This window comes from Sinohyriopsis cumingii, unplaced genomic scaffold (genome assembly GCF_028554795.1).
Source record: "Sinohyriopsis cumingii isolate HCF-2022 unplaced genomic scaffold, ASM2855479v2 utg000452l, whole genome shotgun sequence".
NCBI lineage: Eukaryota > Metazoa > Mollusca > Bivalvia > Unionida > Unionidae > Sinohyriopsis > Sinohyriopsis cumingii.
The window spans coordinates 629467-654999 of NW_028315901.1; the positions used below are offsets into that span (position 1 = coordinate 629467).

General features: G+C 36.1%; 1 protein-coding gene across 4 annotated transcripts in view; it reads left to right on the plus strand.

Moving 5' to 3' along the window:
• Positions 1–25533, plus strand: part of LOC149774006 (E3 ubiquitin-protein ligase TRIM45-like) — a 142908-nt gene that overhangs the window by 26198 nt on the left and 91177 nt on the right. For 2 of the 4 annotated variants that reach the window (XM_089945887.1, XM_089945886.1), the window contains exons 4-5: positions 790–813; positions 21333–21356. In XM_089945887.1, coding sequence (XP_089802013.1) covers positions 790–813; positions 21333–21356 — 48 coding nt within the window. The remainder of the gene's footprint in view (positions 1–789; positions 814–21332; positions 21357–25533) is intronic. The other 2 variants (XM_089945888.1, XM_089945889.1) reach the window with 1 other exon arrangement.

The following is a 25533-nucleotide window of genomic DNA, read 5'->3' on the forward strand; positions in this document are numbered from 1 at the left end:
TACACATATATAAATTTTGATCAATAGTTTGTGTAATAATTACAAATATATTTTCTATTTTCAATAATGAATTCAAACAGCCTGTAGAGTTGTGTGACTCAGTGCTTGATCCATAAATGTATTTAATGTTGTTTTTTTTTTTTTTTTTTTTTTTTTTTTTTATTTTTAACAGCACTTCAACCTACAGTAAAGATTGATTGTACCTATATTATGAATTCGATTCAGTTTGTAATGCCTCCATAATAAAATCTTCAATTTTATGAATTGTGTTATTTAATTACTGGAGAATAAATCTTGGAATAGGAAAGCAAATTGAAAAAGTTATACTTGTCTGAGAAATACGTTTTCTGCTATCGGAAAATGTGGCTATTGTGAAACCGGTGCCTTGATAGTATTATGTACACCGATTGTGGGCGTAAACAAGACCATCCCCTACCTATACAATGTGCATATTTGTTAATGGGCTTTCTGCTGTTTTATTAGTTGGAGTAATCAGCAGTTCATTGTACCTCGTACCTAAACCGTTTGAAGTACTGGATGACGGACAACATGTCATCTTGTTACTATAAATCTATTCAGAGTGATAAAAGCAGAAAAGTTAAAATTTAGATATTTAAATACGAGATACCTCTTATAGCAGATTCGTTCAAACAACACACAATTTAGTATAATCTGTTCACTGTAGTTGCATCTGCACATGAATGCATGCGTGTCTGCTCTATTATTATGGAGCAAAAAGGCGAGGTTTGCTTCGCCTTGTTTAAACTCTGACGCATTATTTTCTTTCAGGAAGAACGATTGAAGAAAGAAATAGTAAGTATACGTACAGCTGCTCTAAGTACTTAAGCATAAATCCTATCTCTCATACATTTCTGTATGATTACTAAGACACGTACACTTTGGAAAAATTATTATTCGTCAGCTTTACTTAATTTGTTTTTACTATTTGCCAAAGATGCGATGTTTTCAAGCCTTCCCCGTTCATATTTGTTATATCGAAAGTAAAAGTAGTAGCATCTTTATATCAGTAAGTACAATTAAATGGAAAATTTTACCGATTAATGAAATATACATTGTCTTAAAGTTCGTGAATTAAAAAAGGATGGCATGAATACATAAAAGGGAGATAATTCATGATGCTCAATGCAGTTGCCGAAAGGAGTACTGTCCCGTATTCACTTCAAGTTAGGTCAATCAATATTTAAGCAGACGTGTTAGCATTTCATAGTGTCTTTTATTGACATTTTCAAGCCATTTGACTCGAAAACCCATTGAAAATGTTATGAATGTTTAAAGAAGAAGGTTTTCGGGAACCAAATTCACGGAAATTGTAACATTATTGCTTATATATCCACGAGGATCTGCGATATACACAATTAATTATTCTAATATAGTAAAAATAAACGTTTTGATTTTAAGTCCTCTGATTTTGATTACATGTATTAATAACTTGATTACCAAATTAAGAGGGAAATATGTCCATATAATACGTGTTATAATTTATAATTTAATATATTGTAAGTTGGTGATATTGCTAAATGTGCCGTTACTGACATAAATCTAGAAAATAGTTTTGTGGAGGAAATCTGGGAAGGAACAGGTTCAAATTAATAGCATTGTTTATATAAATGTAGGTTATCTGAGAAAATTGGATTAAAATGATCGCTCGTGTTTAATCCACAGGGCAAATGTGCGTGGATGAATATTAAAACCACAATGAAAATGTAAATAATATATGTTGTATCATTTTCTTAAATGTAATACGTTTTAGAATCGGATCAATATCCCGCTTACATTCGTGACTTTACATCATGCCATAAAAACTTGGTGAAATGGACAAGAATGACCAATCAAAATGTATTAAGTACTTAACTCAATGAACCCGTATGGTCAATCATACAATGTACCAAGAGAACTCTTTACAATGGACCAGGTAGACTGATTAATGATACAATTATGTAGATTAGATCATAACAAACTTTAGTGGAATCTAAAATCTACTCAACGATTTACTAGCATCAGTTCTATCAATACAAAATTTAAAGTTTCCTCCACTTATGTCTGGAACTTACACAACGATAAAGACGGGGGCCATAGTTTGAAGTGGATCTAAGGTCATCAGTATCAGCGGGTGAGGGTAGATGCTATCAACTGACATGGGTACAAAGAAATACATGGAACCGTCGGAATTACCAACCGACAGTAACATAAACTATATATGACAGATCGTATGCATCCTTTGTGTTATAAAATGTAAGTACGTGTATTTGATATGAGCAACATGGGGAGATTTAATCGACCTAAGTCTTCACTAACTTGTTCACATATTTTTAACTAATTTGATCAATTCTATTGTTTTTGATATCACGGTCTATGTAATTTTCTTGACTTTTAATTCTTACGGTATCTGAGACATTTGTTAAGCCGAAGTATCTTTTCAAAGACTATATTTTTCCCACCACAAGCTACACACAACTGTGTTTTTCTTTAAACGCCAATTCCACAAACCAGACAAGGTTTTGGGCCGGTAATTCCACGTAGAACACTATGTAAACGTATAGAAAAATCCATCTTGAGCGACTTGAAGCTGTTGTATGTTTGGTTTATCATTATACAAGTAATACAAGTCTAGTTAGACGAAATGCAAAATAGAGAAATAATATTATGTATTTTGAAAAAAGGTAATCATATGGCATGGGACGACGGGGGGAAGAAGAATTACTGCAACACAATGATCAATATCTCACCGGGAACAAATTCATATTACCAAAATTAAACACTATGTATATAATCATCACAATTATTTCAGATCATTATAAGAAAACAAGATGAGTTTAGTAAGATTGTGCCATAGCACATCATCAAATCAGATTCTGACATATTAATCAGAGATAAGAAATAAGTACCATTTAAACTGCAGTTGCACGATTTTATCAGAAAATCGTATAACGAACTCTTCAAATATCTGCTATCATTAATAATGATTTTGATGACAGCAATTATATATTCAGAATACAATTTATTGCTTGCCATGTTAGAGTAGATGATGAAATTTGGATTATTTGTGATAAACTAGAATTTTTTAAGCTTTTATGTCGTCATAATATATAACATTCTACAGCAGGTAGCATTTACTATTACTATAACGCATATCCAGTTCCGCAGTTGTTAATGCACTTTATCGTTTGAATAAACCAGAGGTAGATGCTCTTGGTACAGTGCAAATAGACTCGCTATAGTGTGGCTCAACATGTCAGATAACATTTTGCAAAATCGAGGCGAGTAAACGGAATTTTATTATCAAGAATGATTTGTTTTTAAACACTCTCTTATAAACGGAGCTACGACTGATGATGTGGTTACTAAGAAAAAAAAAACTGATGGTTCTAATTGTAAAAGCAGTAACCAATGCTATTTTGTATAATTATGCTAAATACTGATGTAAGTGTGCTCCAATAATGTATATATAATCGTAATTAGCATGTGCGGACCTGCCCACTTGGTAACAAACTATCCAACGGAGAAAATAGTACGATTTTATGAAGGCAATATCTTCGATGAAAATAAACAACATCATTAAGTATGATCCTTTATTGGTCTGGCTATATTACCGGGTTAACTCTGAGTCGGATGAATCAACGTTTGATCTGTTTCTTGAGCCGTCTGGGGTTCTTTATCAAAATGAATCACTCCAACAAAAATATGAAACAAATTTTGGCAATATATAACAAAGACAACGATTATTTACTCGTTAATTATTTTATAGCATCGTGCGTTGTGGCTCATATAGCCCAACAACAAACATAATTGGAGCCAGACTCCAACTGAATTTTTGGACGATTCATAGCAATATTGTGTTGAGTGTGACTATACTGGTCTTTGGAAAACAAAATATAATCCCTCTGACATGATTTACGTTGACAATATTGCTGCTTATCAGGCAGCTTTTGCTGGATTTAGCGAATGTCATCGGTATTTTGAATGATTTTGACACCCGACACAACAAGTGACACGAGTTAAAATAAACGGACCATCAAAAATATCGATCGCAGTAGATTTGCCGAGATTTGATCATTCGAGTTTTGAGCTGGTCTCGTAATATCAAGATTGGTTAATACAAGACGACAAAGATATATGCATAACAATTCCTCATCTGATAATGCTTGTCGTTTTACAAAATTAGTCATGGATCCCACCGAATTATATTTTGATGTCAAGGACATAGTGATGCGTGGTGTAATGTTGTCACGGATAAGAGAGAGAGAGAGAGAGAGAGAGAGAGAGTGGGAGAGATACAGATATGTGCATAGTTCACCAAGAGATCAAACTAAGATAGTATTGATAATATCGATTTTGCATTTAAGGGTGCTGTATATGCTGAATAAGAAATTAACGTATAAAAAAGGAACTCATTCGTAAACTTTGATTGCTTTTATATCTAGTGGTTTTTCCGCAAATGTTTGCATTGCTATGAAGTGCGACAACATTCCACTATTATCTGCAAGCTCCAGACACTCACGTTGTTCGACCTAGGTCAATTGTATTGCTCGTAGATGTCATATTGCCATCTTCGTCACTCAAACTATCGTTAATGAGACGATCATTGGTGAAAGCATTCATCCTTGCCTGAGCATACGCAGTGAAATAGGGAGACTGGTTCGTGACATAATAGGCCATATCTTGGTGGAGGCACTGGATAATCCGGAAAATCTTCCCCGGGATGTATCATGAGCTTGCAGATAATAGTGGACTGCTGTCGCACACAATCAAACTACCGGCCTGCAAAAGTAATGCGCGACAAATACTTGAAAATCAATATACATCATGATGTAAATGTTCTCTTAGAGAGACAAGCCATTAGGAATGCGTATAAGTTCACAACAGTGGCAACATTGTGAAGAAGTCATAACAGCATATGAAGACGTCAACGTCAGCATTGCCAAGGTACACCATGTCTTTAGCAAGGATAAGCCAGCCTGGACAAATGATAATATCCACCTCAAAACAAAACTTATGAATGATCAACTATAGCTTCCCATTAATGAATCTAAGTGTGGTAGATACATTGATAAATACAAATAACTTGGCAAATAAGCTGCAGGTCTTCGTTACACTTGTCTCAGAATAGGTCCAGCAGCAGTGGAGTTCTACAGACCAGACGCAATCGCAAAAATAAAATCTTCTACAGAAATAAATCCGTAGGAAACCTTTATTTTCACTTTTAAGGCCTTCTACAAGGGCTTTTTCGTCATTAACAGACCTACTCGCATATGATGTCCGCATAAAAAACATATGCGCACGGGCAAATTGTTTTTGAAAACAAAATTATTTTGTTATCTGTTAAATTATTTATAAATAATAATGAGTGTTGGAGAACCACATTCTGCTAGATTAGCACGAGAACGATTAGCGGCAATAAAAACGTATCTTCCTGTGAGAGAATCTGTCAAGAGAAAAATAAGAGCAATCTAGGACGCGAAAAGTGGATTTAGTGAATTGTCCACGGAGTTATTTAAACCAATAACGAAAACAACCGAGCAAGTTATATTTGGAGATATTAAAGATCCTGAGGTAAGAAAACGCGGTGTTGTTCCGGTGTTAAAAGATATTGAGGAACGAATTCGACTTCAGCCACCACTTGTGGTTCAGGTCGTACCTGCCGCGGAAGAAGAAGAAGAACCTGCTAAAAGATACGATGACAGTTTTACTCAGTATGGATTGGTCAGAATGAATGAGCTCCCACTTAATACCCAAGATGATTTTGGTGAATTTGGTGAATTTGCTTATAGATCCTTTGGAGACAAAGATAGATTTTTAAATCCCGATGTTGAAATTAAGTCACGTCAATTATTTGCCGATCATATGTTCAAAGCAAGGTTAGGTATCGACAGAATAACAGATAAACGAAAGGTTGGCAGTAATCATTACGCGTTCATGCAGGGATATGATAGAGCAAGGAGAGAAACTGCGCCGCAGGAAGAAAGTTTACTACCAGGATCAAGACCTTTATCTGAGTACGTATTTAACTTAAATGCCGTTAAATCACTGAAAAAATATACCCAGAGTAGCTGAAATTGCTGCATACGATTATGAAATTCGAGATAAATATTTATTACCAGAATATGTCGATCATAACGGACTTGGAGATACTGTCACAAGTCTCGTAACAAGAATAGCTCATAAAATCGGACCTGCTGCTAAACAATTAGCAATGAAATCTATGGGATTAATTGGCAGTAATGTTCTTTCTGGTATTAGTAATTTAGTTAGTAAAGGTTATGAATCTATCAAAGATAGAATATTAAGATTAATAGGCAGAAAAAGAAAACACCACCACACGAACCAGTTAAATTACCTAGCACTGACGTGATGACTAGCGATGTTAGTAAAATAATAAATGACGCTGCAAATCAGAAATTAGCAGAATTATCGAATTAGGAAGTTAGTAAATTAGCAAGTCAGGAAATTAGTAAATTAGCAAGTCAGGAAATTAGTAAATTAGCGCGCCAAGAACCAACAAGTACGAGTTTTATATCAGGTAGTGGTCTTCGTTTTAGAGGATAATCTTTATAATAATGTTTGCACGGGCATCAAATGAGGCATTCGACATGGACGAGCCAGTAAGCAAAGACACATCTGTGCGTGATTATCAATATTACTCGTATTATGCAGTCGATCCAAATAGCCAAAATCGTATTGAAATTCAAATTCATGACACAACAAGATATTTTCTACCATCTGAGGCGTTTATCGAAGTTACTGGTGAAATTGTGAAAACTGATAATAACCTCTACGATGAAAATTTCAAAGTAGGATTTGTTAATAATGGCATTATGGCGTTATTTAAGAGTGCCACATATATGATTGATGGAAGATAAATTGAGTCAATTACTAATGATGTTGATATTGCTGCGACAATTATATGCCTAGCTAGATACTCAGACGATTTTACCAGATCAGCCGGTCCTAGTATGATGTTTGCCAAGGATAATACTAATTATCCTGAACATGTTTATCTTGTTCATAGACGACCGAAAAATCGTGCTACTCCTCCTGTCGATGCAGAAATTGACGATGTAGTTACAACTATTAACGCTAATTACAACCCTGGATTTGCTACGCGAAAAGCTATGTTATCAGGTAATCGTAGAAAATTTTCCTGCGCAATTCCATTATCGCATATATTTGGATTTTGTAGACATTTTAGAAAAGTTATTTTTGGAGCGAAACATACGGTTACTTTTATTCGAAATGGTAGCAATGATGCCATCTGGCGAGAAGGTGCTGTTAACGCTGATGGTACTATTAATGCTGCTGCTGATGCAGTTAATAACGGTAAAGTTGATTTAGCTAATTTTATCCTCTGGATGCCAGCAATAACTCCATCAATCATTGAAGAACAAAAGTTACTCTCATTTATGGATCATGGTAGTAAATCAATTATGTCGTGGCTAACAACAACTGCTGACACTATAACTACCAATATTAATGGCGAGTTTACTTGGCGTATTGCAGCTCAGCAAGGCGTCTCTGCACCAAGACATATCTTTGTTGATCTTCAAAACGCTAACAGATATCATCAGCAGCGTAGTCATATGATATTTGATAATATTGCTGCAACAAATGTATCGTTGAGAATAAACGGACAACAAAAACCATCTGAAGAAATATAGATAGATTTTGCAAATTATTTGACGGCTCGTGCGTATCATCGCATATTAAGTTATATGGGTGGAGATCAAAATATTGATACAGGTTTGCAAATATCACAGTTAGATTTTAATACTCACTACCCAATCTATTATTTTTCACTGGAACATCTTGATTTGTTAAAACAATCTGTCGTTGATATACATTTAAAAGCTAGAATTAATACGCGCGGAGATGATAATAAGGCTATCGCGGTGATACTCAGCGACATAACTACGCTGCTGGAGGGCATTAGTGGCAGAATGAGAGTTATTGACGCGCCTGTGGAGAAAATATGATCTAAATTTAAATCAAACAATTATAATAAATGCCATACGATCATGTTAGTGTAACTCTGACTCCGGGTCAGATAAAGAAACTCGCGTCGGCGTCAGCAAAAATCTGCGGGGTAAAATTAATATTAAAAAATGCTCAAATTCAAGGTGGGCCAAATAAATTATCATTAACTAAAACTCAACATGGACGTTTTACTAAGGCTAAATCAGCAAATAGTGGCGTCCATGTTGAACTTAGTCCAGGTGCCATCAATGATATGGTTAAAGTTGGTGGATTTTTAGCGCTGCTAGGATTATTAGCATCCACGGTCGGTCCGTTACTAGCGAAAGGCGCGTTATTAGGCGCGGCTGGATACGCAGGTAGTAAAATAGCGGAGAAAGTAACTGGAGGACGATATGGTAAAAAAAGGGACGCGGACTAAGATTGCCAGAGACATATCTACGAAACGGCCGCGGATTGAGACAGCCAGGAACATATCTGCGTCGCGGTCTAAGATTAGCATAACGCCAATGTCAAATTTAGATTTATCTAACGATGCGAAAAATAAAAAAATAAAATTCTTTAGAGGTGTATTTATGCGAGATCAACTTCCTGACAAACCAAACCGCGACGAGACCGGGATAATAAATCTCGATTCAAATACAGGTCCAGGAACTCATTGGGTTTCTTACGCGATAAATCCGCGTGAAGTTATTTATTTTGACTCGTACGGGTTGACCCCGCCGAAAGAATTTCTCAATTACACATCAAAGTTAAAAGTTCCAATTTGGTATTCAACGTTACCAACGCAAATATTAACCGATCCACCGATATGCGGTCCAGAATCAATTAATGTCCTTGACGCAATTTCACGCGCAATTGACCCGTATAGCAAAACCGTACTTAAATACACATCTAATAAATATGGTTGACATTTATGGTAGACCTCTTTATAGGAAAACAGCGACCGGCATTGATTTATCCAAATATGCAACTAAAAGTGATCTTAATAATCTTTTATCGGTGGCAGGAATAGACCCTGATGATGTTGTCATTTTTCAAGATACTCATGGAAAATTACGGACAAGTAACGTTAAAATTAGAGATATAATCAATGGAGTATAACGCTCACGTAGGCGAATTTAACGTTATTAAAAAAAACAAGCGAGGACATTTCAAATTTAGTTCGTCAAAAAGCTGACAAGTCGTTGTATAACGCTCACGTAGGCGAACTTAACGCTATCAACGACGTTATTAAAAAGGCCAGCGAGGACATTGCAGCGTTAAATAGTTTAATAACAAATATCACAAATTTAGTTCGTCAAAAAGTTGACATGTCGTTGTACGACGGAGAAATTCGCGACATTAATACAAAAATTACCGACATTAAATCTACTGCTGATTTATTTTCCGGCGTTAAAGCATTAATTCCAGGAATTATTAACAAAACAAGCTTTATTAAAGTTCCACCAGTATCATTGCAGCAATTTCACAATATAACATTCACGACGGCGTCAGGATTAGTAACGTGGACACCAGAAATAACTCCTTCACGTATACGGCGCCAGTTACTGGTGTTTATCAACTATATATTTTCTCCAAGGTGAGATTTAGAATAACAGCTAAAAATTACAAATGGCGACACTCCACTGATAGATTTCTTGGATTTTTAAATCTTTTACTAAGCAAAGACGTCGAAGAAACGTTCACGTTAGAACCACCAGAACGAACAACAAAGGCGTCAACGGACCTATGGTGGTGTATGGAATTTATCTCTGAAACACCTCCATCATTTAGTTGGACAGAAATTACATAAATGACCGCGTCCGAATACAGATATAATCAGGCGCGACTATGGCAGGATTCGCTGAAATTATCCGTAGATACGTATATGATAAAAGTAAAAAAATATCAACGAAGATTAGTTGCCATCGACGTAATTGTGTATTCGGTTAGCGCTGCCGTTGCTGGTGCTGACATAATATTATCCGCGGTAACAATGATGGCGCCGGTCGCGGTAACTATTATTGTTTCCGCGTCAACGACGATTGCTGGCGTTCTTAACATTATTGCAAAAAAAAAAAAATATCTTCGTGCACATGCACAAAGTTAACTTCGTACGTAAATAAGTTAAATATAGCGACGGACGCGTATTCGAAATTATCATCGTTGCTTTCTGAAAGTCTCAACGACGGTGATATATCCGATCATGAATTTTCATTAATGTTGAAGATTGTCGATATTAATAATGACCGAGCTGGCGCAGAATGTAACAAACACAACGCCGCCAACAACAACGATGATATCGGCAAACTCGACTAATTCAGAATTTAGCATTAATTTTCCGGAAGCAATTCCCGTTATTGAAATTGCACTATCGCAGTTACGTGTCTATTACAGCTGGCCCAATATCAGATCAAAATCATTTGGTGGTTTATCATCAAATAATTCGCTTGTTTTTACTAATAAAAATAAACCTGACGACACTCCTGACTGGATCACCGTTGGAATACCAACAGGTAGTTACCAGATAGAGCAAATTAACGATGAATTCATTTATAGGATAGCGAACATAACCGGTGACAAAGAACCAGGCATAAAAAATATCCGCGCATGAACCAACGCTAAGGTCGACGATTGAGTTAAAATCACCCTATATCGTCAATATTTACCAATCCACGATTAGATCCGTGTTAGGTTGGCATGATGTTAGGCCACCGGTTCCAGATTCACCACCAGAACCTAAAAATTCCGATTATGCCACTGATAAGAAAAATTATCACAATTTTAGATCTGATTATATATATTTATTAGTATTAGCGGAAAAATCAAAGTATATAAGATATTCTGTCGCCGGGGAAAATTCTCTGTTATTTGATTTTGAAAATGACCTTTACACGGGAAATGAAATTCGTAATGATTTTTTTGATATTGGAAATAAGTATGAGGAGGAATTAAGGCGGTTACGACGATATTTTAATGAGTGTATCTTTGATATATCAAGTTTACTATGTAACGAAATTATTGCGCGTATAGAATTAATAAATCAACTCGCATACGACATGGAATACATTAATGAAAAATTAATCAGGCAATTATTGATGATAAATCAGCTGAAAAACAAAAATTTATGACCGCGTTCAGGCTGACCGAGGCAACGTTGCCAGGTTATAAATTTCCCTTTTATAAAGTACCCGAAATGAAAAAATCTGTCACTGATATCATTGATGAGTTATTTCCAAAATTGCACGACGCGTGGGTAAAAAATTACCACCAGCATATTTACTCAGTCATAATAACCCAGATGGACTAGGCAAGCATATTTCACCATGCATCGTAAATATAACTGACGTTATCGCGGTTAATCTTCCCGCGGATGTCGTCGATGGCAGTTATAGCGCAGACGCGTCAGTGTCACAACGAGTCCAGCAGGAATTTATTCTTTATTCGTTTTCACCAGAAACACCGCCGGGTTCTTTGATTGTAAAAGAGCCGGTAAATCTGTTTTATTTGCGATGTCATAATCGATTATTATCTAGAATTAATTTTAGATTAACAAATCAACAAGGAAATTTACTTGATATACGCGGTGAAACGGTAAGTATTAATCTGCTAGTGAGATAATAATCCTTACCGTAGTTAAAAAACATGACATAAAAAATAGATAAAATACCATAAAAAAATCAAATTTATTTATTTTTTTAAATTTTCAGCGGAATTTGTGTAATTTCGTAAATTTGAGGGGGTAGTTGGTAGCCAAAATCAAGAAATTTGTACAGTTTTATTGTATTTTGTAAAATAATTAAGAAATTCTTGTTTTTGAGGGGGTAAATGGTACTCAACAACGAGAAATTTGTACAATTTTGTTAAATTTCAGTTAAAAAACCCAAATAATTTCAGTAAAATAAATTAATTCAGAAAATAAATAAATAATTCTTGGAAGTGAAAATTCTTAGTGATTTTTCTTGTTTCTGAGGTGGTAAATACTACTCAAAAACGAGAAATTTGTACAATTTTGTTGTATTTATTGAAATGTGTTGATTTTTCTTGTTTTTGAGGGGGTAGTTGGTAGTCAAAATCAAGAAATTTACACAATTTCAGTAAAAAAACAAATATTTCAGTAAAATAAATTAATTAATAAATTAATTAATTCAGTAAATAAATAATTTGTAAAATAAATTAATTTAGTAAAATGAAGAATTTCTCGTTTTTGAGGGGGTAAATAGTACTCAAAATTAAGAAATTTACACAATTTTGTGATATTTTGTAAAATAATTGTTGATTTTTCTTGTTTTTGAGCGGGGAGTTGGTAGTCAAAATCAAGAAATTTGCACAATTTTGTTGTGTTTCAGCAAAAAAATAATTAATTGTTGTAAATTAATTTTCATTTACTAATTTTTTTTAACTGTCTAGCGCGAGTACTAATAATTTTTCTTGACTCGTATTCGTCAGATAATTCTGATCTTATTCTTTCCAGGGCTGTAGACAATGCGACAAATTCCTTAATTTGATCCTCATTGACAGATGCCAGTGACTGATACATCGCTGATTAAATTTGTTTTGTAAATTTATACTCAGATGGTAATACGTATCTATGCTCAAGTTTATTTGAGCGAGTATTTCAAATTCAGATATAATTTTATCAACATCTAAATCTAGAGATAGTTTTATATTTTTATTTTTCAAATTCTCAATTGCGTCAATGATGTTGCTGATATTTTCCTCGTTCATATTACAATTGTATTTAGTTAATAAATGATATTTATTGAGTAAAAAAAATATTGTTTTTAATGTTTGTAAAATATTGTTGAGATTGTTTGTAAAATTTATTGTTAGAAATTTAATCATCAAGTATTACTGGAATATAAGAAAATTCGATCCACACGCCAAATTTATATGAAAACGTCGAGTTAATTTTTTTTCTGCAGCATACCGTACTGATGCTGAGTTAATGCTAAAATATTTTGCAGCAGCACCCATTCATTGAAATATTATCTCTTCGTTGGTTTCTAAATTTATTGAATTAACGGCCTTGGATATTTTGTATCCACCAGTTTTTCCACGTGAAGAATTTTCACTCTGAGTAACCGCCTGAAGATTTTGTAACTTATTGTTAAGTTTGTCTCCGTCAATGTGGTCAATCACAAGTTTATCTTGTATTAGTCCGTTATGACATTCGTGTACAAACCTATGTTTCAAACAACTTTTTTTGTACCACTAACACCAAATCTAAAATATCCAAATTTACTGATGGTACCAACGTGATTTTTTGTTTTGATATGCCTGACAACGCCGTCGCATGACTCTTCGTAGCCGCTCATGATCGGATGATTCATGAATATTGGATTTATATACAATATTATGTTTGCTTAAATCATAATTTGCTTGAAATCTATTAAGATAATCTTCTTCGCAGGTTATTACGTCATTGACGAATTTTTTATCATAATGTCGCTTTAACTCTCGATAACGTTTTTCCACCACATCGCAGGCATAATCGAGTTTTTCTCCTAACGCCAACCTGACAAATTACACATCGTTGCGGTCCTAAACTTCCTCGGCGAACAGCTTGCATATGTGCGCCACAATAGTTTTTTTGCATGATTTATCACAATAATTCATCTAACCACATGATAGCCATTTGCACCTCATTATTATTTAGATATTTGTTTAAAATATAATATGAAATTATTTGATCTTGACGAAGCTAAATATGACATTTATGAAGCTAATCAAGCCAAGAAAGAATTTCTTAACGATGGAGCGGTTCATACCTGGTCAACATGGAAAACTAATACCATTAATAGGACAATGACTGAAAATCGAGCTAAAAAAATAATTGAGTACGTGAAGGAAAATCACCCCGCGGAGAAATTTATTTTTGGAATAAAATTTATTGCGCAGATGCCCGACGGCGTATGGATTATTCGTGATAAACGTGATCCTATTCGCGGAGATAAAACAAATTGTCATTCTTGATGAAAATACAAGGCCTGGATTAATTACCGGTATAGATAAATCATATTATGTCAGATCATATCCAGTTAGCGCAGTTGTTTATGGAATTTATAAGCTAAATAACAAACCTGATATTGGAAAACTTGCCCCGATGAAGAAATCATCAGTGATAAACTGCGTGGCTGAGCGTGTAATGGAACATCTAAAAAATTCAAAACGCGGATCGGGTTTATCTCAGTTAAGGTTAAAGAAGATAAATACATGGGCGGGAACGGTCTCTAATGGTGCGCCAATAACTGACGTGGCGGCGTTGTCACGGCAATTAAAATTTCCAATTTCGGTAAAGACGTTATCGGGAGAAATTTTGTATAAATCTGTATATGAATCTCGGGGAACGCCAATTGAAATTATTGATCATAATTCACATGCGTGGTCACGTGCGGTGACGATATTTCCACGAGAACGCGTAGTTAAATTTTTACCTGAATATGAAAAGGATCCCGCGGAAATTATGTTTAAATTTATTCGTGAAATAAGTGAATGTGATCCTGTGTCGGTTTGGTTATTTTCCAGCGAAGATAAATATGATCAGTTTGTAATAAGGCGTGGTGACATTTATAGAAATAAATCTTTACATGACTCAATGAGCAAAGTAGTAGCAGAATATTCGTTGAATCCTGAAATATTAACTATTGTTTTACTATTCCATCTGTTGCCACACACGCCGCCAGAGAGAAAAATTCATGGAAGCCAATGCGGTGGGAGTTTCTCAAAGATGTCCAGATGAGTTGCGTCGAATACAGTCATGGCGGATTATGGAATACTAAATATTATTGTGAAAATATGATTTCTATAGACATGTCTGCGTGTTACCCTGGAAGTTTTCTAGGATATGATGATGTTGCTAAATATTTTGCTAAATTTGGGCATCCCACCAGTGAGATGACCAGAGTTGCCATTAACGGACCGTTGCCGAATTTTCCCCTAACTGGATTCGTTCGCGTTGTATCATTTGAATTTGCTGAAAATTTACATAAAATATGTTACGTTTGGTTTGGTCGGCATTTTTCACAACGACGTTGGGTTCACACAGCGTTATTAAGATATATGTCAGATTCATCCATGCTGAAGTTGCTGATAGTCAGTGAAGCAATTATTACGTATAAAAAACAAACTGAAGTGTGGTTGCCTTTGGATAAAGATTTAGGTAGAAAAATAATCGGTAAATTTACTCAAGGTGGCGCTGTTGATCATAAACGTCGCCATGCTAGATTATTTATGGACGATGCTGAATTGGATTTTATTATCAATGATACCACGTTAAAAGGTACATTTTGTAACAGAGAAGTTGTCACCGTTGACGGAACAAAGTTAGGTACCGTAGTTAGTTATTTTGAAGGAGAATCTCCACAATATACTCATTTAACGTCGTCGATGCTTGCATATGTAAGTATAAATTTACTTTCGATGATAAATAAAGTTTCTGACATCGCAGTACGAGTAGCAACTGATTCATTCTACGTTAATGATAAATACCTACCTAGGTTAGAAAATCTTATCGGAGACGGTTCCTGGGGCACTTGGAGAGTAAAAAATGAGGATATTCTTTTTTATTGTGAAGACGCTGACGTTGAAGATCATGATGAATTTCATCGTGGAAATATCACAGAAATATCCACAGCTGTATCTGTACATGATCCTATTTCAAGACATAAATTTTGTATATCTGAATGGACCTGGCGGCAGTGGAAAAACTTCTAGAGTGATAAATTTATTCACAAATTCAGATATGATTGTATTAACGCCAACACATAGATTAGCTCGAGAAATAAAACAACGCGGCGTTAATTCTTGTACTTATCATAGTTATTTCAAATACAGCGGTGGTGCGTGGGATCCTATACGAATGGGCGACAAATACATAAATAAGGTTATTATTGTTGATGAAGTTTGTACAATAAATTTATATATACTAAAGTTATTTTTGGCGTGGTTATCACATAAAAATTGCACCGTAGTTATGTGCGGTGATCACGGGCAACCAAATCCGATTGACGGTGAATCGCCACATAACTGGCTGAAAAACTTTGTTGACTATTATGAGGAAATTAATGCCGATTACAGGTCAACAGATAAATTACTAACTGCGTTTAAGGAATTAATTCGACTACAACCGGATAAAATTCAATGTGACGTTATGAGAAAAATAATTAGTGAAACATCGATGAGTGACTTCCTTAATTTATGGCGACCCGATCATTTAATCGTCGCAAGCAGAAAAATAGTTCGTGATGACCTTCAGGTGAAATTATTTAAGTTGCATCGTGAGAAATTTACAACGCTGCCAGTGCCGCTATGTTATAGGCCAGCAGATACACGAAGACAAAATATTGACGTAATTGTTCCAGGAGGAGAAAAAAGAAATTTAGTGTTAAATGATATTATTAATGTTTATATTAATCTTGTTAATGATGCGCTAAATGCAGAAAAATCTCCATGGAAGTTAGGTTATGCAACACCGATACATTCATCGCAAGGACTAGCTATAGATAGTCAAATTTGGATTGTCGATGATAGAATTATGTGGTCAAATTTAGTTTATTTAGCCGTATCTAGAGTTAGAAAATTATCTCAATTGGGACGGATTTTACACGAGTGATTTTGGCGGTAATTGAGTATCTTCGGGAATTACAAGTAATTCTTCACGGGTAAATCCGCGTTGAGGCGCCAACGAATCCAACACATACATGGCAGGTCTTCCAGACGACCTCGTTACGGCAGATATTTTATGTGAAGTCACGCTCCAAGTTGGATCAGTTGCTCTTTTTCTGCCACCTTCAGCTTCATCTTGTTTATATAAATATCTAACTGTGATACTAACTAGCACAGGCTGCATTGAGAAATCGCGTCTAGTAATTGGTATAATTGATTTTTTAATTGCAATTGCTGGCCTCATCGCTATTGTTCGTGTTATCTCGCTATTTATCGCATTAATAACTTCAGGTAATCTTGATACCCATTCCTGTGATCGCTCGTCACTGATAAATTCTCTCGCATATTGATATCCAAATAGTCGCTCAGCAAGTGTTTTGTTAAATCGCTCATCTCGATGAATTCCAGCGTGACCACGTCGAATATTAACATTATTTTTTTTCATAAGTAACGAGACCGCGCCAAAAAATTCTCTACCTGGGTCAACCTGAAGAAGATTTGGCCATGCTAATTGCGATCGCGAGTAAATTTTGCTAAATGCGTTTGCAACTTCAGTGGCAGTTTTATTTGCTAACGGCGCTGCTTCTTTGTATCTGCTAGCGATGTCAACGATAGTTAGCACATACTTGTAAGTGACGCCGTTAACGATGTCGTGCGACAGAAACATAATATCAGCTTGGTGAACCTCATTAGGAACACTAACGTCAAAATGCGCGTAAGGAATTTTCTTAGGCGGAGGAAGATAAATTTGCCACACAGCTTGTTTCGAGAACCAAGATGCTGCTACGGGTATTTTTACTTTGGCGGCCTTCGCAAGTTTAGCAGTTGCTGATTTACCTCGCTAAAATCCTCGTGGAGAATAATAAATTTCCTCCATTATTTATTACCTGCACCGGATACTAATTTGCCTTTCATTGCACCTTTTATTAACCACGTAGCTAATCTCATTTTGATAGATTTATTAGAAATAGCATTTAACGCGTGAGTTAATTTTACATCAGCGAGATGTCTTTGTTGTAAATCTCTGCTTCGATAGGCGAGATCATGAACGTAACAAGCGTCATCGATGGCATTTATCGGATTTTTGCCTGATTTTGGTTGATTTTTTTCATCAAGTCTGATATCTAATCGCGTTCCTGGCCCACAATAATTATATCCAGGTACGTGTTTTTCTCCAGGATATTTTGCCCAGGGCAGGCCAGGTAATTTACCTAAACTAGATGTTATGTCTCCGCCAAGCGTTTTTTTTTAATGAATCTAAATTTTTTTGTGTCACATTTTGCACACACACCTGTTATTGCAATTCTACCATTGCGCGCTTTAATTTCGGTTGGATTTTCCGAGTCGGTAGCCGTGCGACATTTTACACAATATAAATCCATAAGCATTGTTATATCATGACTGTAATTGATTTTTCAGCCACAAAAAAACGCGAACAAGTAAAACATCACGCGGCGTTACCAAATTCGATCAGAATGATAATAATTGGCCCATCTGGATCGGGTAAGACTCAGTTGTTGTTGAATTTGATAACGAGATGGCTAAAATGGGATAAATTATATTTAGTTGCACCTAGCGTCGACGATCAGCGTTGTTATCACGTTTTGAAAGATTTTAATGAAAATGCGACAGAAATATCTGAAACTGTTATTGAATTCATCACAGGTATTGATGAGGCACCATCCGTGGAAGATCTTGATGGAGAAATTAATAATTTAGTTGTATACGATGACGTAATGTTAGACAAACAAGCAAATCCAGCCAGGATATTCTCACGCGGTCGACATAAAAACACAGACGTTATTTATGTAACTCAACGATATACACAAATTACTAAGGTAATTAGAGATAATTGTAATATTTTAGCGGTATTTAACGGCGTAGATACGCATACGCTACGAAATATTCATCAAACTTGGTGCAACGGCGACATGGACATAAATAAGTTTAAAAATTTATTTAGTCGTGCTCAGGCAACTCCACATGGATTCATTACGATAAATTTGCATGATCCACGCTGTCGATATCGAATTGGTCTTGATCAAATATTTTAATAAATTTGTTTTATGAGGAGCAGCAGGTAGGTGAAGACCCCCAAGAATGCTCGTGCGTTGAAGGTAATAAATAACAACGTTAGAAAATCTATTTTTAAAAACAAATTTGCCCACGCGGTGATGCTTTTTTTGTGTCACACTTTGTCACCTAGAGTCTTTTGTATCGAAAATAACACCCCGTAGCAGCCTTTAAAAATGAAACTAAAGCTTTCCTACGGATTTGTTTTCGTAGGAGCCTTCAAACGCGAGGAAGAACCGGGTCTGTTCACCTCACCTGCTGCTGGTCCTATGCATCAGTTAGCCAGAACAAATCCCAAGCTGTGAGTTATGGCAGAGATCACAATATAAACCGACTTCATGCACCATTAAGGAACCCAAATGAATATATGTTAGACATACCGTGCTGGGAGAGCAGCCCAAAAGATTGGAAATCTCAATACAAGCGCAGGAGAGGAGACCAGATATAACTTGGTGAAGATCCCTGGACACCGATCATGACCTAGTTGCACCAAATAAATTTTCAGAAAGATCTTCTCATTTTCACCTAATAATTAACGGCCGATGTATCGTTCTTATAATGTTTATGGATACTCTGTCAGATATTAGGTAGTTCACGGTACACCCGGAAGACACCTGTCACGAGATAATGAATATTGACATATTAGCAGGAAATAATCAACACAATTTAAATACTTTATGGTTTCATTAACGTTGTATCATATTGTTAAATTTGAATGTGCTGGCATCATTTGAATCTAAAAGAGGATCTGCGAACCGAATTTTCATCGCGCGTTAGCTACTATGCACAATAGTACGTACATTCATTGCGTTGACGATGTAGGGTGCCCTCATCACTTGGGGCCAAGACATGGATGGGCAATTCAAATTTGTTTAGGACGTTTGATTAAAGTTTAATATCCGCTAGATGTGTGAAGTTATCTACATCATTATGACTCAGCTATCCGCAAATTTTCGAAAGTATATAATTCTGAATCCTTGAGTGGATTGATTATTTGCATATCAACACTCATACTTGGTAATATATAAGAATAAGTATATTTTCCATCAATGTATGAACTGACATCTGGTCAGTGTGAGGATATATATTTTGATGATGCATTTATGTTGAATTTTTTTAATGATTTACAGCAGCGAGATATTTTAATTGTGAAAGATGATTATGTCATTGTTATGCCACCCAAAGAATAGGAAATATGTGCATTCAGAAACTGGTGGCCTCTTCGTCCAATACGTAGTCATGAGATGTTCAACGTAAGGAACTAAGAAGAGTTAATGTGTAAAACCTTCTATACGTTAGAAACTATAACGCATAAGATCATTTCAATGTTTATTACATTACACCTAAATACTTAAACGTGTTTAATATTGAGTTTAGAAATAATTCTGAAAGCCAAGATTTGTTTGGATTATTCATGGGAATATTTATGGGAATTATACAGTGCACATTGGACTAAAATCCTATTGTCACGCTATTGTGAAAGTATTCAAAAGCAGTTCTGGATAACGCCATTGTGATACATCTGAACAGGCGGCAAACCAATACTTTGGACTATCAGGAACTCATTGTGACATTTGATTATTTTGGACATGTGTACAATGTATTTTAGGAATAGTTCGGTTTAATTTACACTACTGTAAGTTACTCGTATTTTTTCATTTTATAATATGGGTAATTCAATTATTACGGTGGCATTCTATTTAAGTACAGGCAATATTCATATATAATATAGCAGAATTATCTAGCTTGCAGAAACGCTAGCCAGTACATGCAAAACACCCTGGCATCATGTAGATCACACATGTCTTACTATAAATGAATTTTTAAACCACACAGGTAACATATGGATTTGCATCCAATTATTAATATACACATTACAAATGTTATATTCGTAAAGGTGCAAAATAGGGATTTACAAGAACTTACTTAGATGATAACAAAGCTTGAATATTCTAAGGTATATATATTTTACTATTTCTTACATATAAGTTGAATCCTCCTCCTTTGGCATATTTGTGCGTATAATTGAAAATGTTATGCTATTCTAAAATATTCGTTTTCTCTGAACACATACATGAGAGTCATGAGACAACTTACCGAACAACGGTAGGTTTATTCAGCTATAGGCCAACGCGGTAATTGAAAGATTAGAGACTTGATAATATTATAGGCATCGCCTGATGGGGAATGGATCAAAGCAGGAAATAAACAACCACTTCAGATCTGATGTGGAGTAAACCGAGAACAAAATACAAACTGCAGATTTGTTGATGGGCTTTATGCTGTTTTGTTTGTTGTTGTTATCGGCAGTGCAGTGCATATTTGCCAAAGTGTTAGAAGCACTATATGACAGACCACTTAACGGCTTCTTAAGTTATGTCTTTTCAGGAAAAAAAAAATACGGACAGGCCAAAGTTAACATATTTAAATGCGAGACATTCTGTATAGCATATTAGCTGAAACGACAGTTATGATGGATTACGCCATGTAATGACTTACACTGTGTGACGTACATTGCATTTCCATTTGATAATATTTTTATGCTTGTCTACTCTCACTTTCTAGATGAAACAAGGTGTTTTTGTCTGCACCTTTTGTAATATCAGATTTTTTTTTTATTTTAGGAAGAAAGAGGGAAAAAAGAAAGAGTAAGTAAAATTAAAAGCGTTTCAGTAAATAAGTCCAAATCATGTATTCCGTAAAGTTATTACATGACTAATACGACGTTATTATTTATTAAAAATAATTATTCTCTAAATGTATAATATCTTATAGCCCTTGCCTTGTTCAAACGGTTTCCTATATCGTGAATATCTTTGTCAGCCTTGCCATCCTTCCGATTAAAGTACTGATTGAATGGCCCCAAACATTACACGTTTTGCGAAGATGTTAATTAGTCTATTTTTTTGTTCCAAATATATACTGTAAATTACATAGTATATTATATTTTACAGCTTAATGTCAAAAGAAGGAACATATACTTATGACACTTATGTTTAAGTCCATATTGCAATTTTAGAAATACCGTCAACATTTTCTTATCATATTTAACAAAACATGAGCGATGGGTAGCTGGAGCCGAAAGTGGTCCGTCTTTTTGTAAGTGTCTCAACAAGCAAAACGTCACTTTTGTGACCCTCGTAGTTTGTTTGTAAGAACCCAAAAAGTAAAATAAATAATGATTTAGTGTCTAGTTGTTCATATGCACATAATGCCTATCAAGTCAGTCGCAGATATGTCTAAAAACAAGACAGACACAATTCCAAATTGGTGTCCATTATTACCCTATAAATGGTATACAAGCTAAATGTATTTGTTTGTATAGGCAGAACATCGTCGAATATACGTGGGCTTAATTTCCCACTGAAAATGTGTCGCAGCTAGTCCAAATATATTCATTAGCTATGCTAGTCCATTCGTCAGTACAAATAATGTGTTGGTGCTACTCCTTCTAAATTTGTTCGACAACATGCAGGGTGGTCTATTCCAGACCCGTTATCTGTTATTCAATCTATCGAGTACATTCCCCAAAGCGGCATATTAAACCTGCCCCTTTGGAATCTTATGCTGCCAAACTGGGTATTTGTTCGGGATTCTGGGAACACCTTCCCATCAAAACAGTTTGACGCCATGTAATAGAAAACCTGGTTACTTGTAACTGTAGTGATTCATACCGACCTTTTCGCAGCTGCTTCCTTTATTATGCTGAGAGACGCACCCTGAATCAAGCCACGTTACACTTTTCCTGGAGGTTATGGTAAAATCTTTCTGGAATGCGCTATTTGTTAACCAAGTATTATCGGCGGAATTTCTGCACTTCCTCCGTGATCATGTATTTGGCTTAATCAAAGTAATTACCTTCTAATGGCTCACTTCTAGAAGCCGATACCCTCTCTAAGGGTCTCATTACTACCGTGGCTTCTCATGAATTATTCGATGACCAACATCAATATTTTTTACCCACTCCTGGTTCGTCGCAATCGACAAGGAAACTAGGTCAGTCGAATCGTCCTAAAGGACCAACTTAAATTTTAAAGCAGGCACAACCCCAGTCCAATCTAAAAACTCTTGCTAGACCACCTCCTCCCTGATACTGTCTAGGGCGACCAAGTGGCCGAAGATCCAAATGGAAGTTTTCTAACCTACCTTTCTTTCCTACCACGACAGGAAAGTGGTGGGTACAGCACTAGTAAATTGTAACATCTCCTGCCGTGCAACCCTTTTGCAAATGTTCGAGTAGATGTTCGCCTACGCATTTTCTCAAGGGCTTGGCCAAGCATCACGGACGATGGTTGGGTCCTCTACATTGTAATTGAAGGTTGTCCACTCTAGTTTCGGGAACAAGGCCCATTATCAAGGATCCCCATTTTCCTACCGCAGTCCAATGTGTTGGAAATAAAGGAAGATATGCACACTCTTTTGCAGAAAGGGGCAGTCGAGAGGGTTTTAAATGATTAGTCTCCCGCCATTTACTCAAACATCTTCCTGGTCACCAGGAAAAGCGGAAAATTTCTAACTATTATCGAACTCCTCCTGCTTAATCCGTTTATGTCTGAGGAGACATTGAAGATGGAGACAACCTCCTCTATCAGGATCACTCTTTTTCCGTCCGATTGGCCAGTCTCTACCAACCTTCAGGATGCCTATTCGTATGCATACATTTTTCCTCCGCACGGAAAATATCTTTGTGTTTGCATAGAGCAGAAACATTTTCAATTTCTTATTCTGCCGATCGAAATATCTTCTGCACCAAGAGTCTTTACCCGGGTTACGGATGCAACAGCGGTTTACCTTCGAATACAGTGAACACGAGTTATCGAGTATTTAGACGATTGGCTGACTGAGAACGTCAATGTTCAAGTCGCTTCATCAGAATCTGATCAGCTTTTGGTCCATGATAATTCAATTGGGTCCCGTACCCAACCCTGATAAGTCAGTTTACTTGGTGATGAACTTCCTCACAAACGAAAACTTGGTCAGTGTTCCACTAGATCAGGTTGATCGAATCCCGGTTCTCCTAGAGTCGCTACCAGCGAACACCCTTTTAACTGCTCGACTTTATCTTTTAATAATATGAACCATGAACGCCTCTGCCGAATTCGCTCCTTTAGAACGCCTCCACATATTTCCTCTACAGTTCCTTCTTATTGCATGGTGGAAATTTCACATATATTCTCGATCAACCCTGATCATTCTAGGACCAGTTTCCCGACACCATTTTATTTTGGTGGATGAATTGAGACATATTCCTGATGGGGGTTCTCAAGCATGCATCCTATCTCCATTCCTGTATGTTCACAGATGCGTCAGATTTAGGCTGGCGAGCCTATTTACGTTGCCACATTCCGGGCAAGATAAACATATTACCGGACAGTCTATTCAGAACAGAGCAAGCCGTTCTGACAGAGTGGCCTTTTAACCACTCAGCAACTGAATCGCTGTTTTCTCTTGGAATATACCTCAAGTGAACCTGTTTGCGACCAAGCTAAACAACACAATGTTCCCTTTTACGTGTCTGACGTCCAGGATTAGAGAATATGGGCAGTCAATGCATTCAGCTTCCAGTGGGGTATTCCTTCCCACCTTTCCGACTGCTACCACAAGTTCTACAGGGAGTCCGAACTTCCACTCCTCTGATTATTCTCATTAATCCATTGTGGCCCCAACTACCACGGTTTAAGGATCTCACAGACCTCTTGATTCATCGACCCAGGTCTCTTGGCATAACATCGGGATCCCTTTTCCACAGAAGCCTATACATTATACAACTTCAAAGCAGCTTAGGACCCATTGAGTGTAGCTTCCTGTTTAGGTCTCACACTCAAAACTGTATTCCTTCACTGTTCTTTCTCTCCCTTGCCTGATCCATTGACTATGACTTTTTAATGCTAACTACGACTCCGTTTCTCTTAATGCCTACTTGCTTTTCCTGCAAGCAACATTTACCTCAGTGGCCACTTTACCGTATTGATTCCCTGCCTCAGTAAACTAAGCGCAGGGGGTGATCAAGATATAATTTTATGCATTTTGCGTGCTATGCGTTTCAGTCATAATGTCTCGAAAGCAAAAGGAAAAGTAGCAAAGTCTCTTTCTCTCTATTTCTCCCTAATAAGGGCTCTGTAGACAGTTCAGCTGCCACTATTTCCTGGTGGATTGTCATGACAATCACATTATCCCATGACTCTCTCACCGATTGAGACCTCAACTTTATGAAACTTAAAGTTACCTCATGGGCCTGTTTTAATCATTCTTCTCTGGAGGATATAATGGAAGCAGCTTTTTGGCATTCACATAATACCTTTTCGTTAATTTACCTCCTTTCATTAGCACAACAGAGCGCGGATATTGCTTTGACTGAGTAATTTGTTACGGCACAGCATGCTACTCAGACAGACACGAACATTGTATATAACTAGACATCACCATGTAAGGCGTGTACATTCATTTTATCTGGTTTTGATCAGCTTGAGATTACCTTGATGGCAAATCCAGGTAAGCAATAGTGAAATGATTAGTAATTGCTGATATTGCAATGTTGATTTTTGGTGGGTAAAACTAATCTTAATAATGATATACTTACGTGTCGCTATTGCCGAATATTCTGCTCCAAACTCACCCTGATATGATGCGTAAATATTGTATGTGAAAAGATGATATATTGGTACATTTTCGTTCTGCGAATGACCATGCAACATACTGTGTGCAAACGGTCAAAGGGACATGCTGACTTTTGTCCACTCTGGGAGGATGTATTAACATCTTTAGGACGGTATATGAAAATAGATTAAAAACCAATAGCAGCAGGAAATTATTGCATAATTCAAA